At 39.6% G+C, this 18,755-nt stretch overlaps 1 protein-coding gene across 1 annotated transcript; it reads right to left on the bottom strand.

Annotated features, from left to right (window-relative positions):
• Positions 1–218: 218 nt before the first annotated feature.
• On the bottom strand, positions 219–17,785 carry pard6a (par-6 family cell polarity regulator alpha). The gene is made up of 6 exons (XM_084555629.1): positions 17,226–17,785; positions 13,152–13,374; positions 6,556–6,845; positions 4,966–5,091; positions 4,364–4,563; positions 219–3,608 (listed from the first exon to the last, which is right to left on the bottom strand). The coding sequence occupies exons 1-6, from the start codon at positions 17,292–17,294 to the stop codon at positions 3,287–3,289; spliced, it is 1,230 nt and encodes a 409-aa protein (XP_084411755.1). The 5' UTR covers positions 17,295–17,785; the 3' UTR covers positions 219–3,286.
• Positions 17,786–18,755: the final 970 nt, after the last annotated feature.

The following is an 18,755-nucleotide window of genomic DNA, read 5'->3' as shown; positions in this document are numbered from 1 at the left end:
AGGAAAGTTTGGTTATTAATATAGAATAACATAGAAAGGAAGGCGAGAGAAAACAAATAGGTACAACCACAAAGGTCGATGCAAGGATAAGAAAAAAGTCAGAAAGAAGAAGAAAGTCGGAATAGAATTAGAATATAGCGATGGAAAAGAAACACAAGAAGAAAGCATTGCAGGAAGTTCACTGTTTTTTTAAATAATACTTTATTAGCATAACATTATAATTCGATAATCATGATAGCTTGTCTCCAAATGACATCCACAGTTTGTTACAGACTCCAACAGAAAGCAGCAATGGGCTGAATGCAGGTTACACATCACTAACAAGAACCCCTTCATAGGCTGTTTGATGAGTCCTGCTTTCACTGAGATGATTCTGTGGACAGATCACCACACAGAATGTGACATCTAATAAATCCTCACTTAAAAAAGGCACTTCCTTTATTTTCTAAAACCATGTAAAGTCAGGAGGACACCTCCTCTGTCTGACCGTCTCCAAGCCGACCAGCTGTCATGTTGTAAGCAGACTGCACACAGGCTTCAACAGTAAAGTGACTCTGAGGGCTTTGGAAACTTGATTACCACAGATAATTAGTTACCATTTAGTCAGATGTCAGCAGGATAGTCTAGACCCGGAGATTTGCTATGTTTTTGAACTGGATATAGAATAGACATAGAGACATGCTAGCAGTTTTCCTCTTGCTCCGTGTTTGTGCTAAGCTGGGATAAACATGTCCTGAAGTGTGTCCAGACCCCTGGTCGTCCGGTCCCATTTGCCCAGCAGGTAATCCAAGTCTGACTGAAAAAAACATCAGCACCTCAGTGTTTGTCTCAGTGCTCTGAAACCCAGCGCTTTCTGGCAAACACAAATGGCAACCATATAAGGGCAAGGATAAATGATCCATACAGTTATGGATACAAAACCATGAGGAACACCTAACATGGACCTTGGAATGACAGTGTGCACCAAATGCTAATTCATTTTAAAAACGCAACAGGATTTTCATCTTGAACATTTCAGCATGGATTCTTAGAATTAAAACAGAATTTAAGTTAAATACTGTGAATGCCTCAAAAAAACTAAACAACAACAAAAAGTTCCTTTACTTCATAATAGATTCACAATTTCTGTGACTATTCAGAGAAACCTACCACACACACTGGTCATGTCAGTCAATGAACAGTGTGTGTGGAATGTAAAAGTACAAGAATAAGAAAAATAGTCTCTGTATTTTATACATATTATAAAATGGCTGTTTACATAAAAACATCTCCCAGGTTATGAAAATCATTCCAGTTACATGATCATACATGTACATTTCTACTCAACATTAAGATACATTAAAATGAAAGCAATGTCTTTGTTTTGTCTGCGTGTGTATGTGTGTGTGTGCATTAAGAGGTTTTGACATCAAAGTGTGTAACAATATGCATGTATTCTTGATTTACCTTTACTGGCTGTTTGCTAGAGGCATTTTAACACGGAAAAAGTTCAGAAAGTATTTCTGTTGATTCAGCTTTGAGGGTCTTATATTTCTAAACTCATTTCAATCATAATAAGCAGTCAAGATTATTTGACTAGAGATGTCTCCATGACAGCATCCGGTGAAATCTTAATCTTCATTTTGATAGGGATTTCAATAACATTAGGCCATACTCAGACCAGTGCTGGAATTAGATACCGTGTCAGGTAGGATTGTATAAATAATTTGACTCCCTAGCTGTGAAATATATGAAACATGTGACAACCACGTGACATGCAACAGCTGTCTCAAAGGAATGGGTTGAACGGGAGTTGAAAAAGCCATCCCTACACATGCATCATACACACATCCCCTGCAAATCAGGGAGTTTTTCTCTTTAGGGGAGCAGGCTCAGGTTTGGGCATTGTGCTACGTCACGCTTTAAAAAAGGCTTAAGAAATCTATTATTATTTTTATTCAACAGGCTAGACCAGCATGGCTATGAGCAAAGACTTTGTCTGTCAGAGGATACTGTAAACTACGGAACTCATTTTTGATGAAAGAATGGACAATACAGAATCAGATCATAGCATTTTGTTGAAATCTGAAATAGAAGATACAACAGAATGAAGGAGTGCTGTATGTGACACCAATAAACATTTCCACCTTCTTCTCTGGTTTTTGGTCTGAATAACTAGTGTTAAAATTCATTTAAAATCACAGAGATGATATATGTGATCATACCATACTATGTCTTAGTCAAACAACACAGTAGAACTGACCACACCCTTTTCAATAATGTGTGCACTGGAAGAAAAATTTGCCTTATTTTTTTTTTTCTTTGATCCGTTCAAATGACTCCTATATCAAATGTTAAGCTTGATAAGAATTTGGTGAAAAAAAATGACATAATTTTAGAAAGGAAAAAAGTAAAATGACATCAAATATGTACAAATACCAATCATCTGTTGAAATATTCTGTGTTTCTCTGGACAACAGATTCTTTCATCAACCTACTTTACTGATGTGTTTTCTTTCAATTACATACAATCCACTTACATTAAATGGAGTAGCTACGGAAAATATATTAAACATTACTCAGTTAATGTTGTATGTGTTGCAGTTGCTCATAGAATGGTGATGTTGCTATAGAAACATAAACCATTTTGATTTTTGGTACCTTTGCACTGACTTATCTGAATGAACCCCTCACAACACAGATGAACTAGATGAACATAAAAATGAAATACCAGGTGCAGTGTTGATTGCACTGATTGCTTTGCTTTCATGAAAATGGAACCTTAAAGTTTAAAATATAGTGATCTTTAATCATCTTGTTGTCAGTAAACTGCAGTTAGCAGTGACGTCTCTGATCAGAGTAACTGTAGATTTTGTAGGTTTGTAGTAGCTACTTCACAAACAGCTTTGCATATAAACATTTTCTTAAACACTCTACGCTGACATCAAAGTGACTCATGGCTTTAATTATTTTTCAATCTTGTTATGTTCTGTAAGTCCGTATTAATCAATTATGACATTATGGCATTGCAGTAGTTTCCATAATATGATTGTAAAGCAACAATAAAAATAATAGAATTACTAATATAGATCAGCCACGTGGAGTGTAGAGTGTTTTCTATCCTGTCCACAAATTCAAAAAGAAAATCTACCAAGAAATCAACAGGAAGAACCTTTAAAAGAAAATGTGCTGCAAAGTCTGCTGTCTGACAGGAGTGCAGTCGTCTGTAAGTGTAATGGTTACAGCACTGCCACTGCAAAATTCCATAGTCCTCAATATTACAGTGTAGAGGTCAGGGTTGTCATGGTTACAGTGTTATTATATTGCCGTCTTCTCTCATGCTCTCTTCACTGCTACTGGCCGCATGGGTGGGGTTTCCATTGTGATTGGACATCCTCATGGAGCTGTCATTCAGGGATGTTCCAATGCTACTGGGCAACGAGACACTCTGTGGGAGGGGCCTGCCCACAGTGGGACCGTGTGGCCAATTGTTCGGCGAGTCTCTGTTGAGGTTTGTGTTGTTGCTGTTAGTTACCCGGTGGGACTCGTAGGGTGTTTGGCAGTCGTTTTCCAGAATGAGGTCACCGTCATCATCTTCATCATCACTGTCACCCTCAGCAATGCTGTTGCTGTAACAACAGACAAAAAGGTCATTAGATAATTATTAGAATTAATCTGGAAATCTAAGTTTAGTATTTACTGTTTGTTTAAACATTTAGCTCTGGTTAGGTCTCCACCAACCAATACAGAACTACTCCGCTACTACACAGTACTACTATTATACTATACTTCTCCAGTTTTCAACAGTATATCTGTATCTGCCGTTTACGTTTTTCCAACTATGGACAGCCGCTGCTGTAAAGCCACCCTTTTATAAAAATACTGATAACGTAGGTGAAATGTCCTTGGAATTCAAGTCGTCTGTTAAACTACTGCAGTGTAGGTGGAAAATAGGTAAAATCTTCATCAACATGCTGTGTTTAAGTTCAAACATACATTCTTAGAAAATGTATTTGTTCAAAAATGCAATCTTTCTTGTCCTATACACAGCTTTTCATGGCTTTGTTTGGAAAGTTTCTGGAATTTGCTCCGTAGTTGACAAAGAAGCCTTTTTGTACTGATTAGGACTGATTATGGTGTATTAGAAGTCACATTTATTATTTATTATTTCCATGATCTTCAGGGTGATTGTGCACAAATGCAATACATGTTTGTCCTCTTTTCGCTGCACACCAATTTCTCTTTTTTTATTCTAGACGATTAATCTTCTCCTCCTACTGATGTTTTTGCCTACATTTGTTACATTTGTCAAGTGGCACAACATGCATTGTTTTTTTTTTATCAGTAGCTTGAGGGCTAAATATATATCCTGTTCATGTCATACCTGGCAGTAATGGGGTTGCTCTGAGAGGCGGGGCTTGGGGAGTCATGTGAAAGAGCAGACCCCATAGATCCAGCTGAGCCCACTGAATCAGAATTGCCCACTGAGGTTTTACTCCCGCGGTGCACCACATTGTTCCTCTGATTAGCGGGTTTCACAGTCACAATGAGGTTGTGACTGTTGGCCACCATCATGTCTGTAACCTGAAAGGACAGATAGAGAGATCTTAGCTCTGGAAGCAGAGGAAAAAACAGGTGAGAGTAAGGTGTTTCCCTTCATGTCGCCATGTATCCTGTTGCAGATAGATATCTAATCAGTGTACATTGCAATGGTTGGTGATTGATTCTGCACAGATCTGACTCATCTTGAATCAGTTTTGTGTTGCTGCTTTTTTTGTGTCTTCATAGGCTGTTTGATGTGACAAGATATGCTATACATACAGATATGCCCAGTGTATTTTGTGCACTCTCAAGCAGATGGCTCCCTTTTTATGAGATGGATTCTCAAAGTTCCTTTGTGATAAAAACTTATTCTTCCCACTCTTCACTTTGGCTTTTGTATGTGCTTGGCAGGTCTCTAAGAATGTTATTTCCCAGAACTATTACCTGATCCAAAGACTTTCCAGCTACATCAATGCCATTGACCTCGAGGATCTCGTCATTAAGACCAAGCAGCCCTGTAGTCTCTGCTAATCCTCCACGAACCAGTCGAGATATAAACACCCCTGGAACCTACAGGAGGAAGGAAGAAGATACTAGTGTAAGACAGCAGACAGAAATTCCTAATATCTTCTATGCGATTATATCATTAACTTTTTTACATACAATATGTAACTCCTCAAACTAAAGATGATAATACCACAGGAGAGAGCTTGTTTGTCACTCTTTTCTTCCACAAAAGTTGCTTTTTAATTTCCTGTTATGTATGTCTATTGTCTATATGTCTATGTATTACCCTCTTTTATTTGCATAATGATCAACTACTGTGACATTTTAAAACTGTTTTAGTGTGACCATGTACCATCTCTCCAGGTACATGGGCAGCAATGAGCATAACAGGTGAATTTACAGCAATGCTTATTCATATGCACTATTCCAAAACAAATGCAAAAAAACAAACATGCAGCCTTCCCATCAGCTAGTGAGTTTAGGCTGTGGAAATGGAGACAGACACTATGGTGCAGAAAAAAATTGCAGCAGTCTTATAATAAGAAGTTAAATCAGTACCAACTTTAACATTCATTCATTCATTCATCTTCTGTAACCACATGTCCTGTGAAGGGTTGCGGGGTCTGCTGGAGCCTATCCCAGCTGTCATCAGGCAAGAGGCGGGGTACACCCTGGACAGGTCTCCAGTCTATCACAGGGCTAACACAGACAGACAACCATTCACACTCACACGCACACCTACGGCCAATTTAGAATCACCAATGAACCTAACCAGCATGTCTTTGGACGGTGGGAGGAAGCTGGAGTACCTGGAGAGAACCCACGCAGACACAGGGAGAACATGCAAACTCCACACAGAAAGGCCCAGTCGGCCCATGGATTCGAACCCGGAACCTTCTTGCTGTGAGGCATCAGTGCTAACCACCACACCACTGTGACGCCCACATGTAACATTATAGGTTATTTTTTTCCACATACCCAATATACCCTGTAGCAAAGCAATTACTTTCAGAATGTTTTCACAATGCACCAGTTAGTATTATCCATCAGCAAAAGCTCGGCAGACACTGTGTAAGTTTTTAACATGTACAATTTGTTAACTAAGACCATATATTTAGGTCATAATGGTTGACTAAATTTATTAATATGAATATGTTGAATTTTATTAAGTATACAGTTGATGATCTTTTTCTAGTGATAGTGCTGTATTGTTTACTTTACTATTACAGTACAAATTAAGACGAGTTAAGCACTTTTGAATATTTTCACGATATTAAACGAAAGTTATGCATTTACTTTGTTTTCTCTGCTGTCCACAGGAGCACTCAAGCATAGTGGAAGCATTACTACCCCTATAGAGGAGAAATTCAACCAATAGTACAAACCTCAAAATTAAAAGTAATTACAAGAAAAAGCAGAAACATCCTCACATACATGAGGCTGGAACTATGAAATGTTTTTGTGTGAAAAATGCCACTGACAAATACTCATCAATTAAAGTATTCTGAATGAATTAAAGACTCTCACCTTCTCTACGCCCTGTGGTGTCACCCTGACGCTCACCCCATCACGGATGTAGAAGCCTAGGGGTTTGTGGGTACCGTGTTTGTGGAGTCGTACACGTCGGAGTGTCTCAGGCAAGATGTCCACGTCAATGATGGACGATATCTGTCTGAAGTTCCCAGGCTCACTAATCTCAATTGCCGATTTGTTCTTTGAATGGCTGGGGCGTGATGCAGGGGCGCGCAGTCCGGTCAAGCCCAGACCTTTTTTACGCCTTTGGAGGGAGTTGGTGGCAAAAACTACAGGCTCACCATCTTAGAGAAGAGACATAGGAGGAAGAGAAACAAGTAAGTAACAGTCAATTATTCATGATATAATACTTTTAAAATGTCAATATGTACTGAGAGCAGGTTTTAGATGGAATATTTCAATGGCCTGGCCGGATGACAGGCTTACTGTAAATGTCAAGCAGAAGAGGTGCTTCACTTCAGCTCAATTGGTTTTACTATATCCAAAGAAGAAGCCCTAAAAAATAATATTTATTTAATTATTTTAATAAAAGTGAGTTGTGTGTGAGGGTGTGTGTGTGTGTGTGTGTGTGTGTGTGTGTGTGGGTGGGGGGGGGGGGGGGGGGGGGGGGGGGGGGGTGTCGGTCTTCTTCTATATATACAGAAATTGTCTACATTTCTGAATAAAAATAAGTCAAACATCAGTGGACTTTGAATATTATTTTTGTTTATTCGGGAAAACTGTGTGTGTCAGTTGCAAAAGTAAGTGAACCCTTGTTATCAGTATCTGCTGTGACCCCCTTGTGCAGCAATAACAGCAACTAAACATTTCTGCTAACTTCTGATCAGTCGTCTACAGCAGCTTACAGGAATTTTTTTTAGTGCATTCCTCATTACAGAACTAATTCACGTCTCAGATATTGGTGGGTTTCCACACATGAACTACTTGCTTCAGGTCCGTCCACAACATTTCTATTGGATTAAGGTCAGGACTTTGAGTTGGCTATTCCAAAACATTCATTTTGTTCTTCTTGAATAATTCTTTTATAGAACAACTTGTGTTCTTGGGCTTGTTGTCTTGCTGCAGACCCAGTTTCATTTCAGATTCAGCTCATGGACAGATGTCCTGACATTTTCTATTAGAATTCACTGATATAATTCAGAATTCATTGATTCATCAATGATGGGTAGTCATCCTGGCCCAGATGCAGGAAAACAGGCCCAAACAAGGACATTACCATCCCCGTGTTTAATAGACAGGATGAGGATCTGGTGCTTGAATGATTTTGGTCTCATCTGTCCACAAAACATTTTACACAGGCATAATAGAAATCTCTGAGAAATCACTGTGTGACAATAAGTATATTTCTAGAAAACTGCAGTAGAAGTAGAGTGAAGGTCACTGCATGTGGGTGTGAAGTTGTGGGCATTTGCTGATTAACACTCATTAAGAAGCAGCAACAACTTAAACACAGATGCAAGAGAAAATGCAGTAATGCACACACAACACTTACAAAAACTGTACACCACTGTCCCCACTTAGAGGCAGTATTTTCAGACAACGCAGACAGAATAGAGACAGGACCTAACCAGAAAGAGCCAGAGCAGTGCCTGAAGGTATACTCCTGCTAAACCCCCTCTAAACAGACACATAGAAACACACACTGATAGAACAATATTGTAGGCACTGTCTTTGCCTGTAATAGGAGACATGGGGGCGCCAGCCACCCCTGAAATCTCATTGGCCACAGGAGCACAATGCACTGCCAGATGACCGTCTGCCTCATTGACAGCTTTCTCTGTTCCAGTGTGACCCGCTAAGCGGGGAAACAGCAAGTAAAAAACAACACTTCCCAGCATAGCAGAGCCAAGTTTAAAAAAAAAGCCATGACTAGACTTTCCTTGTAATCAGTGCCTACCAATTACTCACTGTCCCAGTTCTAGCTACAGTAGCTCATATTCAACTTAAAAACACTAAGTTATCCAGATATTAAAAAAGAGAAGAATCCATGAATAAATCAGTAAATTATATTATACTTCCCCACTTGGAGAAATAGTCCAACACTTATTATTATTACTATTAGGTACCAGTAGGTAGGTTGTGTTACCTCTAAAATTAAACTACTGCCTCTGTGTCTAACTGTACCATATCTGTCCCTAATGTATCATGTGTCTGTGATCTGCAGCTGTCATAAGCATTTGTGTATGTATGTGTAACAGTGACGTCACTCTGTAGTTCCAGCCATCTGGAGCCCAAGAGGCAGCCATATGGCTGAGTGAAGAGCAGGTTTACGACAGTTTGTGTACTTTGCACTTCAAAACATCAAACTGTATATTTCTCCTCACTGGTTTACACATTTTATTAAAGCCTTTTAATACATAGAGACGTTGAGAAAATTCCATTTTCAAACTAAATCTAATTTAACTTCTAACTATGGCAAGAGAAAACGTATGTATGGTATGGTATCACTTGCACAAACATCCTCTACACACATTCCAAGCCTAATAAAACTTATGCACTGTACTGAATTTTTATTTTGGGTGCTATTGTTAAAATTGTGTGTTAGCTGAAGATGTGGTCCATGTACCGGGGTTTGAACCACTGACCCTCCGATAACCTCAGGTATAGTCAAGCAAATACATTCAGTGTGAACTGTCATGGCTTTCTGAAGCCATCAGTTGATCATTCGGTTGATTATACAGATACTGATGACATCATTACTGAAGTATTTTGTTATCACTCATTACTTCATTATTTATTTATTTATGACACAGCTGTCTTTGTCACTGCTAACTCTACTGTATTAGGGGAAGGCCGCAGACAGACATGCCATCTCCAAATGTTCAGTCTTATTTTTTAGCATGTTCAACTTTACGAAAACCTTCTGAATTCTTCAATTCAATTAAATTTTTCATTTCAATTTTATTTATATAGCATCAGTACAATACAATTTGTCTCAAGGCGCTTTACAAAACCCGGCCTGAAATCTGGAGAGCAAGCACAAAGAAACCTTGAGCAGAACCCAGCTCTTATGGAGGGACCCATCTGCCTAAGTGCTTGGCACTGGTGTGAGAATGTACGTATGTGTGTGAGAATGAATGGGTAAATGTCACTTTGCTGTAAAGCACTTTGATTACAAATAGGTAGAAAAACGCTATATAAACACAAAACCATTTATGACTGTGGTACTTCTTCAGAATGTTTACCATGACTGCAACTGCAGAAATGATACTAATATATATAATTGAAATATTAGACATCTGCTTTCTCTGTGCAATCCTTTTTACACTGTGTGTGTCAACAACACAGACACACAGTCACTCTCTCTAAGCAGAGCTGATGTAATTGATTACATTTTTAGAGTAACATAATCCCAGTGGCTAATGGCTTACAGCTCCTGATGGGCTATTATCACTTTCACTCTCTCTCATACAAAGGCACAAATGCTGGCGAGGCACATTTTAAAGTCCTAAAACAGTGCATCATTACATCACTGACAAATAATTTTGTCCCTGCCATAAACAAAAACCTGAACTATCACAACTATATGAATCTGTTCTTGATGGATAAAGCTCCCACAACAGAGAAAGATTAAACAGCTGAATAGATTTTATTAGCTGCTTTAGTATGAGTCTCTCTGTTCATGTGTACAGTAGATCTTTAGTTGGCTAACTCATGTCTTAATCCTTCCTAATTAGGTTAAGCACAAAGGAGATTTAATTAAGTCACCATTCCTACTTTCTTTTAAAATGTAGGATTTGATGGAATTAAAAAATATTTCTCAATGTTGAGCTAAATACGATGTTAAGACAAAAGTGTACATTTTCATTTCATCTTGTTCTCTGTCCTCTGCCTCACATCTTGCTTTCCTTCCTTCTCTCACACCGCTGAATTAATGAGATTAAGCTAGCAGCTGTCTGTACTTCTGGACAAAGCTGCTTAAGCAGTAGACCAACATTATTATATCATGAATTATGTAAGATACAAGGACAGAACAATTCTTAGTAAAACCCATTTCGACATCTGAAACCAATTTGTCCAAGAAACATAGTGTGTATTTGTTCATGTTTTTTTCATAATTGACCAAGAGGGGATGACATATGCAAAATAAAAGTCCCAGAAATACTTTGTAACATGGACTCTAGATATATTAAATGGCACACAGAGGAACTTGGTGACTGAATGAAGCAGATAGTTACTGCCTGGTGTACTTTTGTTTATCTACACACTGTCTATGGTACTCATGAAAATGAGTTTGATCTTTTGATCCTCACTTCTTCTGTAAATCAATGTTAAGCCTGCTAATTGCTGCTTATAATTTAGATTTTTGGTGGTTACATGGTGGGAACATGTGTTTTCCTAGGCACAGCTGTATCGACAAATTTAATCAAAATGGGCAAGTTGGTAGCTTTTGTGATGCATGTTTTCTGTATTGTTCCCATTTATTAAGCACTGCTTCATGGGTCACCGGTAATGGTGTTAATTTTGTGCTAAAATCAAAAACATAAACAATCAATAACAAACAATAAGTCTTTAGTTGTTGTACAGTTACAGTTTCCTGACAGCTTCTCCCTTGAGAACTTTTTAAATGCTTGTCCCCTCAGTCTGAAGTAGAGATCTAAGGGGCTTATAAAATATCAAAAATCTTCCATGTGGAAACTCAGTTGGTTGAGGTGTTACCTGTTTGGGCGAACATCCTGCATGCACTCTTTTTCAAAGTCTGTGTACTCAACTTGTCAATATGTTCTCTGCTCTGTTAGGATGAAACTTACATGGACATATGCAGTCAAAAGTGGGAATTTTCTGTGTTGATTAAAGAGTCATCAGCTCAGCATATTCAAAGTTGGAACTGTCTAGGAAGGGATTGTGATGATTGAACTGGCCAGCCTGCCTCAAGCTGTCATCTGTCTTGTTTTTGACTGATTTATGCCCTGCACTAGGACCAGCAACGAAGATTGGAAACTTCATTTAAATATGAAGCTTGCAGAAAGTTCAAGACAAGGCATGATGATCCTTGATAACGATGTTGTATTTTTTAAATTTGAAACCGAAATAAAACTGAATGTATTTTTGTATTTTTATCTTGTCTTGAGACACCACTGTAATGAACATGAAACCAAACATTACATCTCCCTGCTAATAAAGAGGCACAGAAGAAGGAAGAAGATACAGAAACAACTGTCTCACTTCAGCCTACTACAACACAAGTTTGATGCTCAAAGTAAATGCCTGGTCTCAACACATTGACACCTGTTAACAGACATTAATGATCCACCAGAGATGCTGGACAGTGTACAGTTATAGCTGTGGAAAACAAATCAAAGCACAAACTGCAAAAGAGAATGCTGGCCCCACTTTGTCTTTCAACGGTCTTTCCCTTCAGACTGTTGCTCTCTTAAAACCAAATCACATGAGTCTAACATGTCATTTTGTAAATAAATCTTGAATATCAAAACCTTATCTGGGTGTTGTAAGGGTGGAAGATATCAGTGACAAGTTCCATAACATGATAGATCATTGGTATCGGTATTGGTTTGTGAGACCAACATAAACAAAGACATTGAACTGGCCAGGACAATAAGCCTGAGCTGCAGTGAGCACGTATTGCAACTCACTTCAACCAGTCCACCAAAACATTGGTTGAGGGCCAGTAAAAGGCCTATCTCAGGATGGAACTCTTGGAAGAAAGTGATGAAATCTCTGAGAGCTGAACTGTTAGATACAGAAACCAGTGACAGAAAGAGTGGTGTGCCCATAGAGAGATGGAAACAAGACCAAACCTATGCCTTCATGGCCTACTGTGAAGGAAATGTCACTATATTAGTGACTCAGTTAGGGTCATGGCCATTCATGAGAAAAAGAACATGCTCAATGGAGAAAATACTGAGAAACTTAGTATCAAGCTTCATTAATTACAACGTGGAGAAACACTACTATCTGCTGATAACTGCCGTTGTTTTATTAAATATATTTTATAAAATATATTACTAATATTTCTATGATTAGGTGTGGATTTTATTTCATTGATACATTTATTAATTTTAAATAAATGCACCACAGAGTAAAGATCTAAAAAAAGAGTGCCTGAATACATTATACATATAATTAAATTTAATCCAGAAACTCTGTCTCATTTGTTATTAATACATTTCTTAATTTTTTTTTTTCTTTTTTTCTTTTACAGGATATCGGAATTATGAGAAAAATAACCTTTGTTGTTGATGTGTTTTGCTGTGTTGTGACGTTGAGGGAAAAGGGCTCTTTGCTTTACCTACAAACATATTTCAGCCAGTGACCCACAATCCCAAGGCTGTTTCTTTAACTACTAGGCCACGGCTGTCCCTCAATGTGGGTCACCTTGCTCTATAAATATTGACATCACCCACTGAAAAACAATATTAGTCAGTCACTAGATGGTGTTGTCTGGAGAATAAACCATGTTGATGTCTTTCTTGCAGCTGTGCAAAGCTCTCACTCCCACACATACAGCTGGCAATGTTTGACAGTCGAAATGTAAAAATGTGTATTTTCTGAGTTGTTAAGAGAAACGGATAGTGGTTCAGAATTTTCTAAACTTTTATCTGCAAGCCCCCCTTTCTTTTTGCTCTTACCTTTTTTTGTTATAATAATGCGGAGCAGTGGATTGGCTGATGAAACAGCTTTGTGGAAGTTGTCAGTGTTGTTTATTGGAAGGAGGTCTCCATGGACGTCCGCATATTCCAGTAGCACATCAACACCGGGAATGTGATGGATGGTTTGAAGGAGGCGGTAGAACTCCTGGAAGCCACCTGGGCCATTTCTCTTTAGAGCAAAGCGACGGTATTCTGCCTCAAACTGTAGGGAGACAATGAACACACAATTCACATACTGTATTTTACATGGAGGTTTAAATGTTTTAACTGACGGGTCAGAGGCCAAATAACAAGAAAATTATCACCATTAGGATGGAAATCAAGAACCAGCACAAAATTGTAAATTCCATCAATCACATACTGTACCTCAGAGCCTATCAGTGCTGCATGTTTTCCTGACTAATACACATGACAGTACTGCTAGGTGTAACTTCAGTCAGGTGAGAATATGAGGTAATGGCGGAAACATCAGTGATGTAATAAAACGCCTTGCGGCACAACATGGGCTTGCCATGTATGTATGAAGGCCACTGCTACCTAACAGAACAGCATAGTTACTTAGGGTAAATAATAACAAACAAATCAGGAGAACTTGTATGCCAGACAGATATTTTCTTACTAATACTGGTGTATGGTTTTTTTAAGCTTGATGACTTCTCTTAAACATTACTATTTCCTGGCTGAAAGCAGCATTCAGTGCGACATAAATTAAGTTACATAACTTGGGTTCAGGAACAAGTCCACGCCTCAAACATCCAATTACCCGCACCTGCATACATAGGCGCGTCTAACCTCTCCTCGTCCGTTTGGCTTCTTTCTTCTCCTTTACAATCTCACTGCAGGATCCAGGGAGACACGGAGCCGAAGCGTCTATAGATATGGCCCACCCTGAATCTCACTCCCTGGGTTCCTCCATCTCTCCCCTTAACTTGGTCAAAATTAATTTCTTTGTGTATACTGAGACGTGGTCTTGTTAGTGAAAGGTGTTCTAATATGAAATGATATGCATCATTTATCGCTGACATCAGATGTGCTCACACCGGCTCTCTTTCACACTTTCACTTCTCTGCTACCTGAATTAGTTTCACTCCCTGATGAAAAATAAATGAACCGTGTGCATGAATCTAAACAACTGAAGTTCTGTTACTGAATTCCGGGTCATTACTTTTGAATAAATGAAATACCTGTTGATAATCACGCATTAGCAGGAACAATACCTTGGAGCACTTTTGCTGCTGAAACTACTTCTAAGGCTAGAGTACTGGTGAAGTGTCCAAATGGATTAAATTAAATCAGGTGACATTGAGTTGAGTTTTCAATGTCGATTCACACCTGATTTAATTTTTAAAATCTCAGTCACTGTGGAAACGCAGATGCACAACCTGCCTTCCACTAAAAAAAAAATATCCCTAACTAAATGTGGAAATGGTGTCGCATGCAACTGCACTAAATATTCATCACACGTACCTGTAAACGAGGTTTTAGCAGAGCAATGATGACAAATGTATAGGGTTGTAATGGTTGCTCTTTACTTTTACCGATGGTAGCCAAGGATACAGTACTGAACTCTTTTGAACTCTGGTCAAGTATGAGCTGCTCTCCACTCATCTAAGACAATCTAAAAGGCACTGATCATTAGCTACTTTAAGCAGGACATTTGCTGATTTGTCTTTTGTCTATTGTTCTCTGGAGCTGGCAGGACAGGTACTGCATGCGTGTTTCATGTAAAGCCTACAACTTACACAACACTGTGTCACAGAGTGTTGCACAATTCCACATGCCTCACCACGTCATAATCCATTCCTGAAATATTTTCTCAAACATTAAAAGACTTGTTCTCCTGTCAGTCTGACACACACAGCAGACAGCAAAGAGGCAGAGGTGGAGACAGAATGGAAAGGTTTCTGGTGAAGGCACAGCATAATGGGAAAGCAAATGAATGAATCCATCCATATTCTGAGTCACCAGAGTAAAAGACTATCAGTCATTTCAGTTTAGCATTGGTGTTAACATAAACAATATGTTATCAGTTACATTCACAACCAAAGGACTTATTATGCTAGTCTAACTATGTGTAAATAAATAAAGCACTGGATTACGCAGCTTAACTAAAACTGTGAGCTGGAGGAAGACAGTTTTCACAAGATCTACTGAGGTAACTTCTTTGGCAAAGGAACTAGAAATAAATATCAGAACTCAATAAAACTAATCAAATGTCTCTAAATACGCAGAAGTGTTTGTTACAACCCAAGCTAAATGGTGACTATTAATCCTGTTAGTGTATGCAGTAACACCACTGGGCACCCTATTCTGTGTACTTCCGATACCTGCAGGCTGGGGATGTCATATTCAGATTATTTTGATTGGCGCTGGAGCCGTGTTGTTGTTGGAAAGTGTGTGAGAGCTGTGCTGAAAAAAGCCAACCACATGAAACAGAAACTGGCATCTGTACACAGGGTAACGTTTAAGGGCCAAAAGGTGGAGACATTGTTTTATGTTGCTGTCGAGAAGCTTTCCAAAGGTAATGAGCTAATCTCCTGCTCTGTGAAGGGAAAAATAAAGAGCCCATTTCACAAAAGTTTGCCTTCCTTTTGCCTCATCACTATGGAGTTTTGTCCGCACTAAAAGCTAGTCAACGAGCCAGGATCCAGAAACAAAGCTATTCTAGAAACAGAGGTCTCCCTACCTCTGAATCTGGGAACCATGAATCTGGGAAGATACCAACTGGACAACAAAGGCAGTCACACAGCAGTTTGTAAATGCGATGCGGGTGTTTCACATGGTGGTAGTAGTAGAGTGCTGCTACAGACATTTATTTCTAGGGTTAGGAGTCTTAAACACAACATCTGTAGAGAACCAGACCAAACCCCCTCGTGATCAGGATAAGAATTAAACTAATTATTTATTTCGTGCAAACAAAATATTTACATGTCAGTTTGCAGATTTGATTCACTATTTATTGAGATGCAATTGTATAAAAATTTAAAAGGCAGTTTGGTTTTGTTTTGTTTTGCCAGACCTTTTGGCTGCTTGCAGACAAAGGCCGAGAAAGGGTAGTGAAAAAAACAATAATGGACATCAAGCGGTAAAGCATCTTGCCATGATTATCTGATTACTATCGTGGGCTCACACTTTCATTGAAATGATAAATATGATGAATTCTGAATATTTTAAAGAACAGTGCGTATGCCCATTCTGCATATAGTATGTTTATGTTTATAGTACGTTTTTTTCATTGCTGTTCCAGGAAGTCTGACTGGTACTGATACAGACACTGCATATCTGTTTTGGCTGTAAGCGTGAGGAATGCTTTGGTTACCAGTTGTACTTTTTAATCTGTAACCAGCCGTTTAATATTGAGTCCACATACTGCTTCTGTCTTTACCAGAGGTAGAAAATGTACAAGCACAATTACAATACAATGTGAGAATGTTTAATTGTCACTGCTGTGTCACTGGTGGTTAAGCAGAGTCTTGAACATTACAAATACCTATCATTATGATATTGTACAGCTGTCAGATAGGCTTATTTGCCGTACTCGAGGAATATTTGCCTCAAAATAAACACAAACGTTCAATGAGCCATTAGCATTACTACTCCAAAACTGAGGGCTACTGTGGCAAAGTATGAGTATAGCCTACAAGTAAATAGCTTACAAGCAACAGGACCTTGGGCTACACTATGACGACAAATCAAAACACGGGCTCAATGGAAAAGTAACACCACGAAACTGAAGAGACGCTGACACATAGAGAAGGGACGATGGTGCTGTGTTTTGACACAGCGGCTCGGCTCTGGTAGGTAGCCTGCTAACAGAGTACAGTAGGTGGAGCCAGGTCGCCAGTCAAGTGCACCGCAGTCTCGTTTGACTAAATATTTTCGCTGAATTCCCAGCTGTAAAATGTATGTGTGAAGGGGAACGTCGCGTATCGTGTCTGAACGGCGTCAGAGGATTTATGTCGCTCGAACACGAGAGAAATAAAGAGCCAGAACCAGCTGCCCCTCTCATTACCGCTAAAGATAAACAAACATTCCCATTAGCCCACCACTCACTTTGCTTTTGACCTCCACCATGCTGTCGGTTAGTCTTAACGGCGTACGGAGCTGCTGGTGCCTTGACATCCTGCTCCCGCGATTGTCTGTTCGGCTGAGTCACTGCGGATAAAACCATCCACCGGAATTATGGTCGTTGTTTCCTCCTCTCTTCCTCGGGTGCTGAAAAAAATAATTCAAACCATAGAGCAGGCGGTGAGAGCCGAAGCACTACATTCACCTAATGCTCTGTCCCGTTCGCTCTCGCTTTAAAAGACTGCCAGGTCTGCCGTGTTTGTGTCTCGTGTCGTGTCTCTGAGCGCGTTGTTATCATTCATACAACCCACAGCGCTCGCGACAGGTGGAGTCCGGTCAAACCAGTATGGGATGCTGTGTGTGCCAGTGGAAGCCGTGCTCCTCCTCGAAACGACAGCGGTGGACACAATAGAGGGGGCAGGACATGACGCATGAAGTAGTAATACCACAGCGCTATTATCCCAGTCAACAGTAACCTTCAGGGCACGTTCCCTGAAGGTTACAGGGTTTCCAGCCTTTAAACAACGATCTAGGAATAAGAAAGGATAAGCTGTACGTTTATTGACCCCCACCCACTAGGGGAAATTCAAACGGACACAACAGCACAGGGACAGGGATACTAAGCGGAAAAATGGACATTAGAAATAGGATTAAAACGATAGGCATAAATTGATGAAAGATGGGAGGAAAGAGTCTCCCAAAATCTCCGAGGCTTGTGACAGGCTCATCATGTTCCTGATCTGACTCAGCCTTGCATAGAGAAGATGTGAAACGTTATCCACGAGGACTTTCAGTTTACTTTTCGGTTTACCTTTCATCTTCACACCACCTTTTTCATCCGCTTGCCCAGTTTGTTTCTCGTCCTCAAGTGCCATCTATCAAGAACATCACAGCAAATCAAACAATGTTGGCCATTGGAGACTGGTAGAGTATGCTGTACGTTAAATGGCCTGCACCTCTTCAGATCCTCAGAAATGACTGCCTGCCTGAGGAGGGAGGATGCCAGTGTTGCCTGACCAGTCTACTGTGTTAAGGTGTACCCCTAGGAACTTGCAGGTGTCCACTATCTCCATCGCCTCCATCTTTATGGTGACAGGCTTTCTGGGTCTGTTGTTGCACAGGAAGTTCACCACCTTGGTCTTCTCAGTATTGACCTTACCATGGTTAGCGTGGCCCCCTTCTATGAGGCCCTCAACTAGGTCTCTACTGCTCCTCGTTTCCATCTGTAATACAGCCAGCAATAGAGAAAAGAGTCTTTCAGGGAACTTCTGTAAATGGAATGTTCTTGAGCTGAGCAGTCTGAGTGGTAGATAATCAAGTGTAGAGGACCACAACGTTCAAAGAGGCATTGTGCTTCTCCTGATGTATGTAACCTTTGTGGAGCAGGTAGATGACATCCTCCACACCGATGTCAGTCTTGTACTCAACTTACTGCAGAAACCACTCTCTTAAAGGTCGTAATAAGATTAACGTGATGTTAAGTCCACAAGCCTGAACTCATTGAGAGTGCTAGGA

The sequence above is a fragment of the Chelon labrosus genome, assembly GCF_963514085.1.
Source record: "Chelon labrosus genome assembly, chromosome: 11".
Taxonomy (NCBI): Eukaryota; Metazoa; Chordata; class Actinopteri; order Mugiliformes; family Mugilidae; genus Chelon; species Chelon labrosus.
This window is presented reverse-complemented; position numbering and strand designations above follow the sequence as displayed.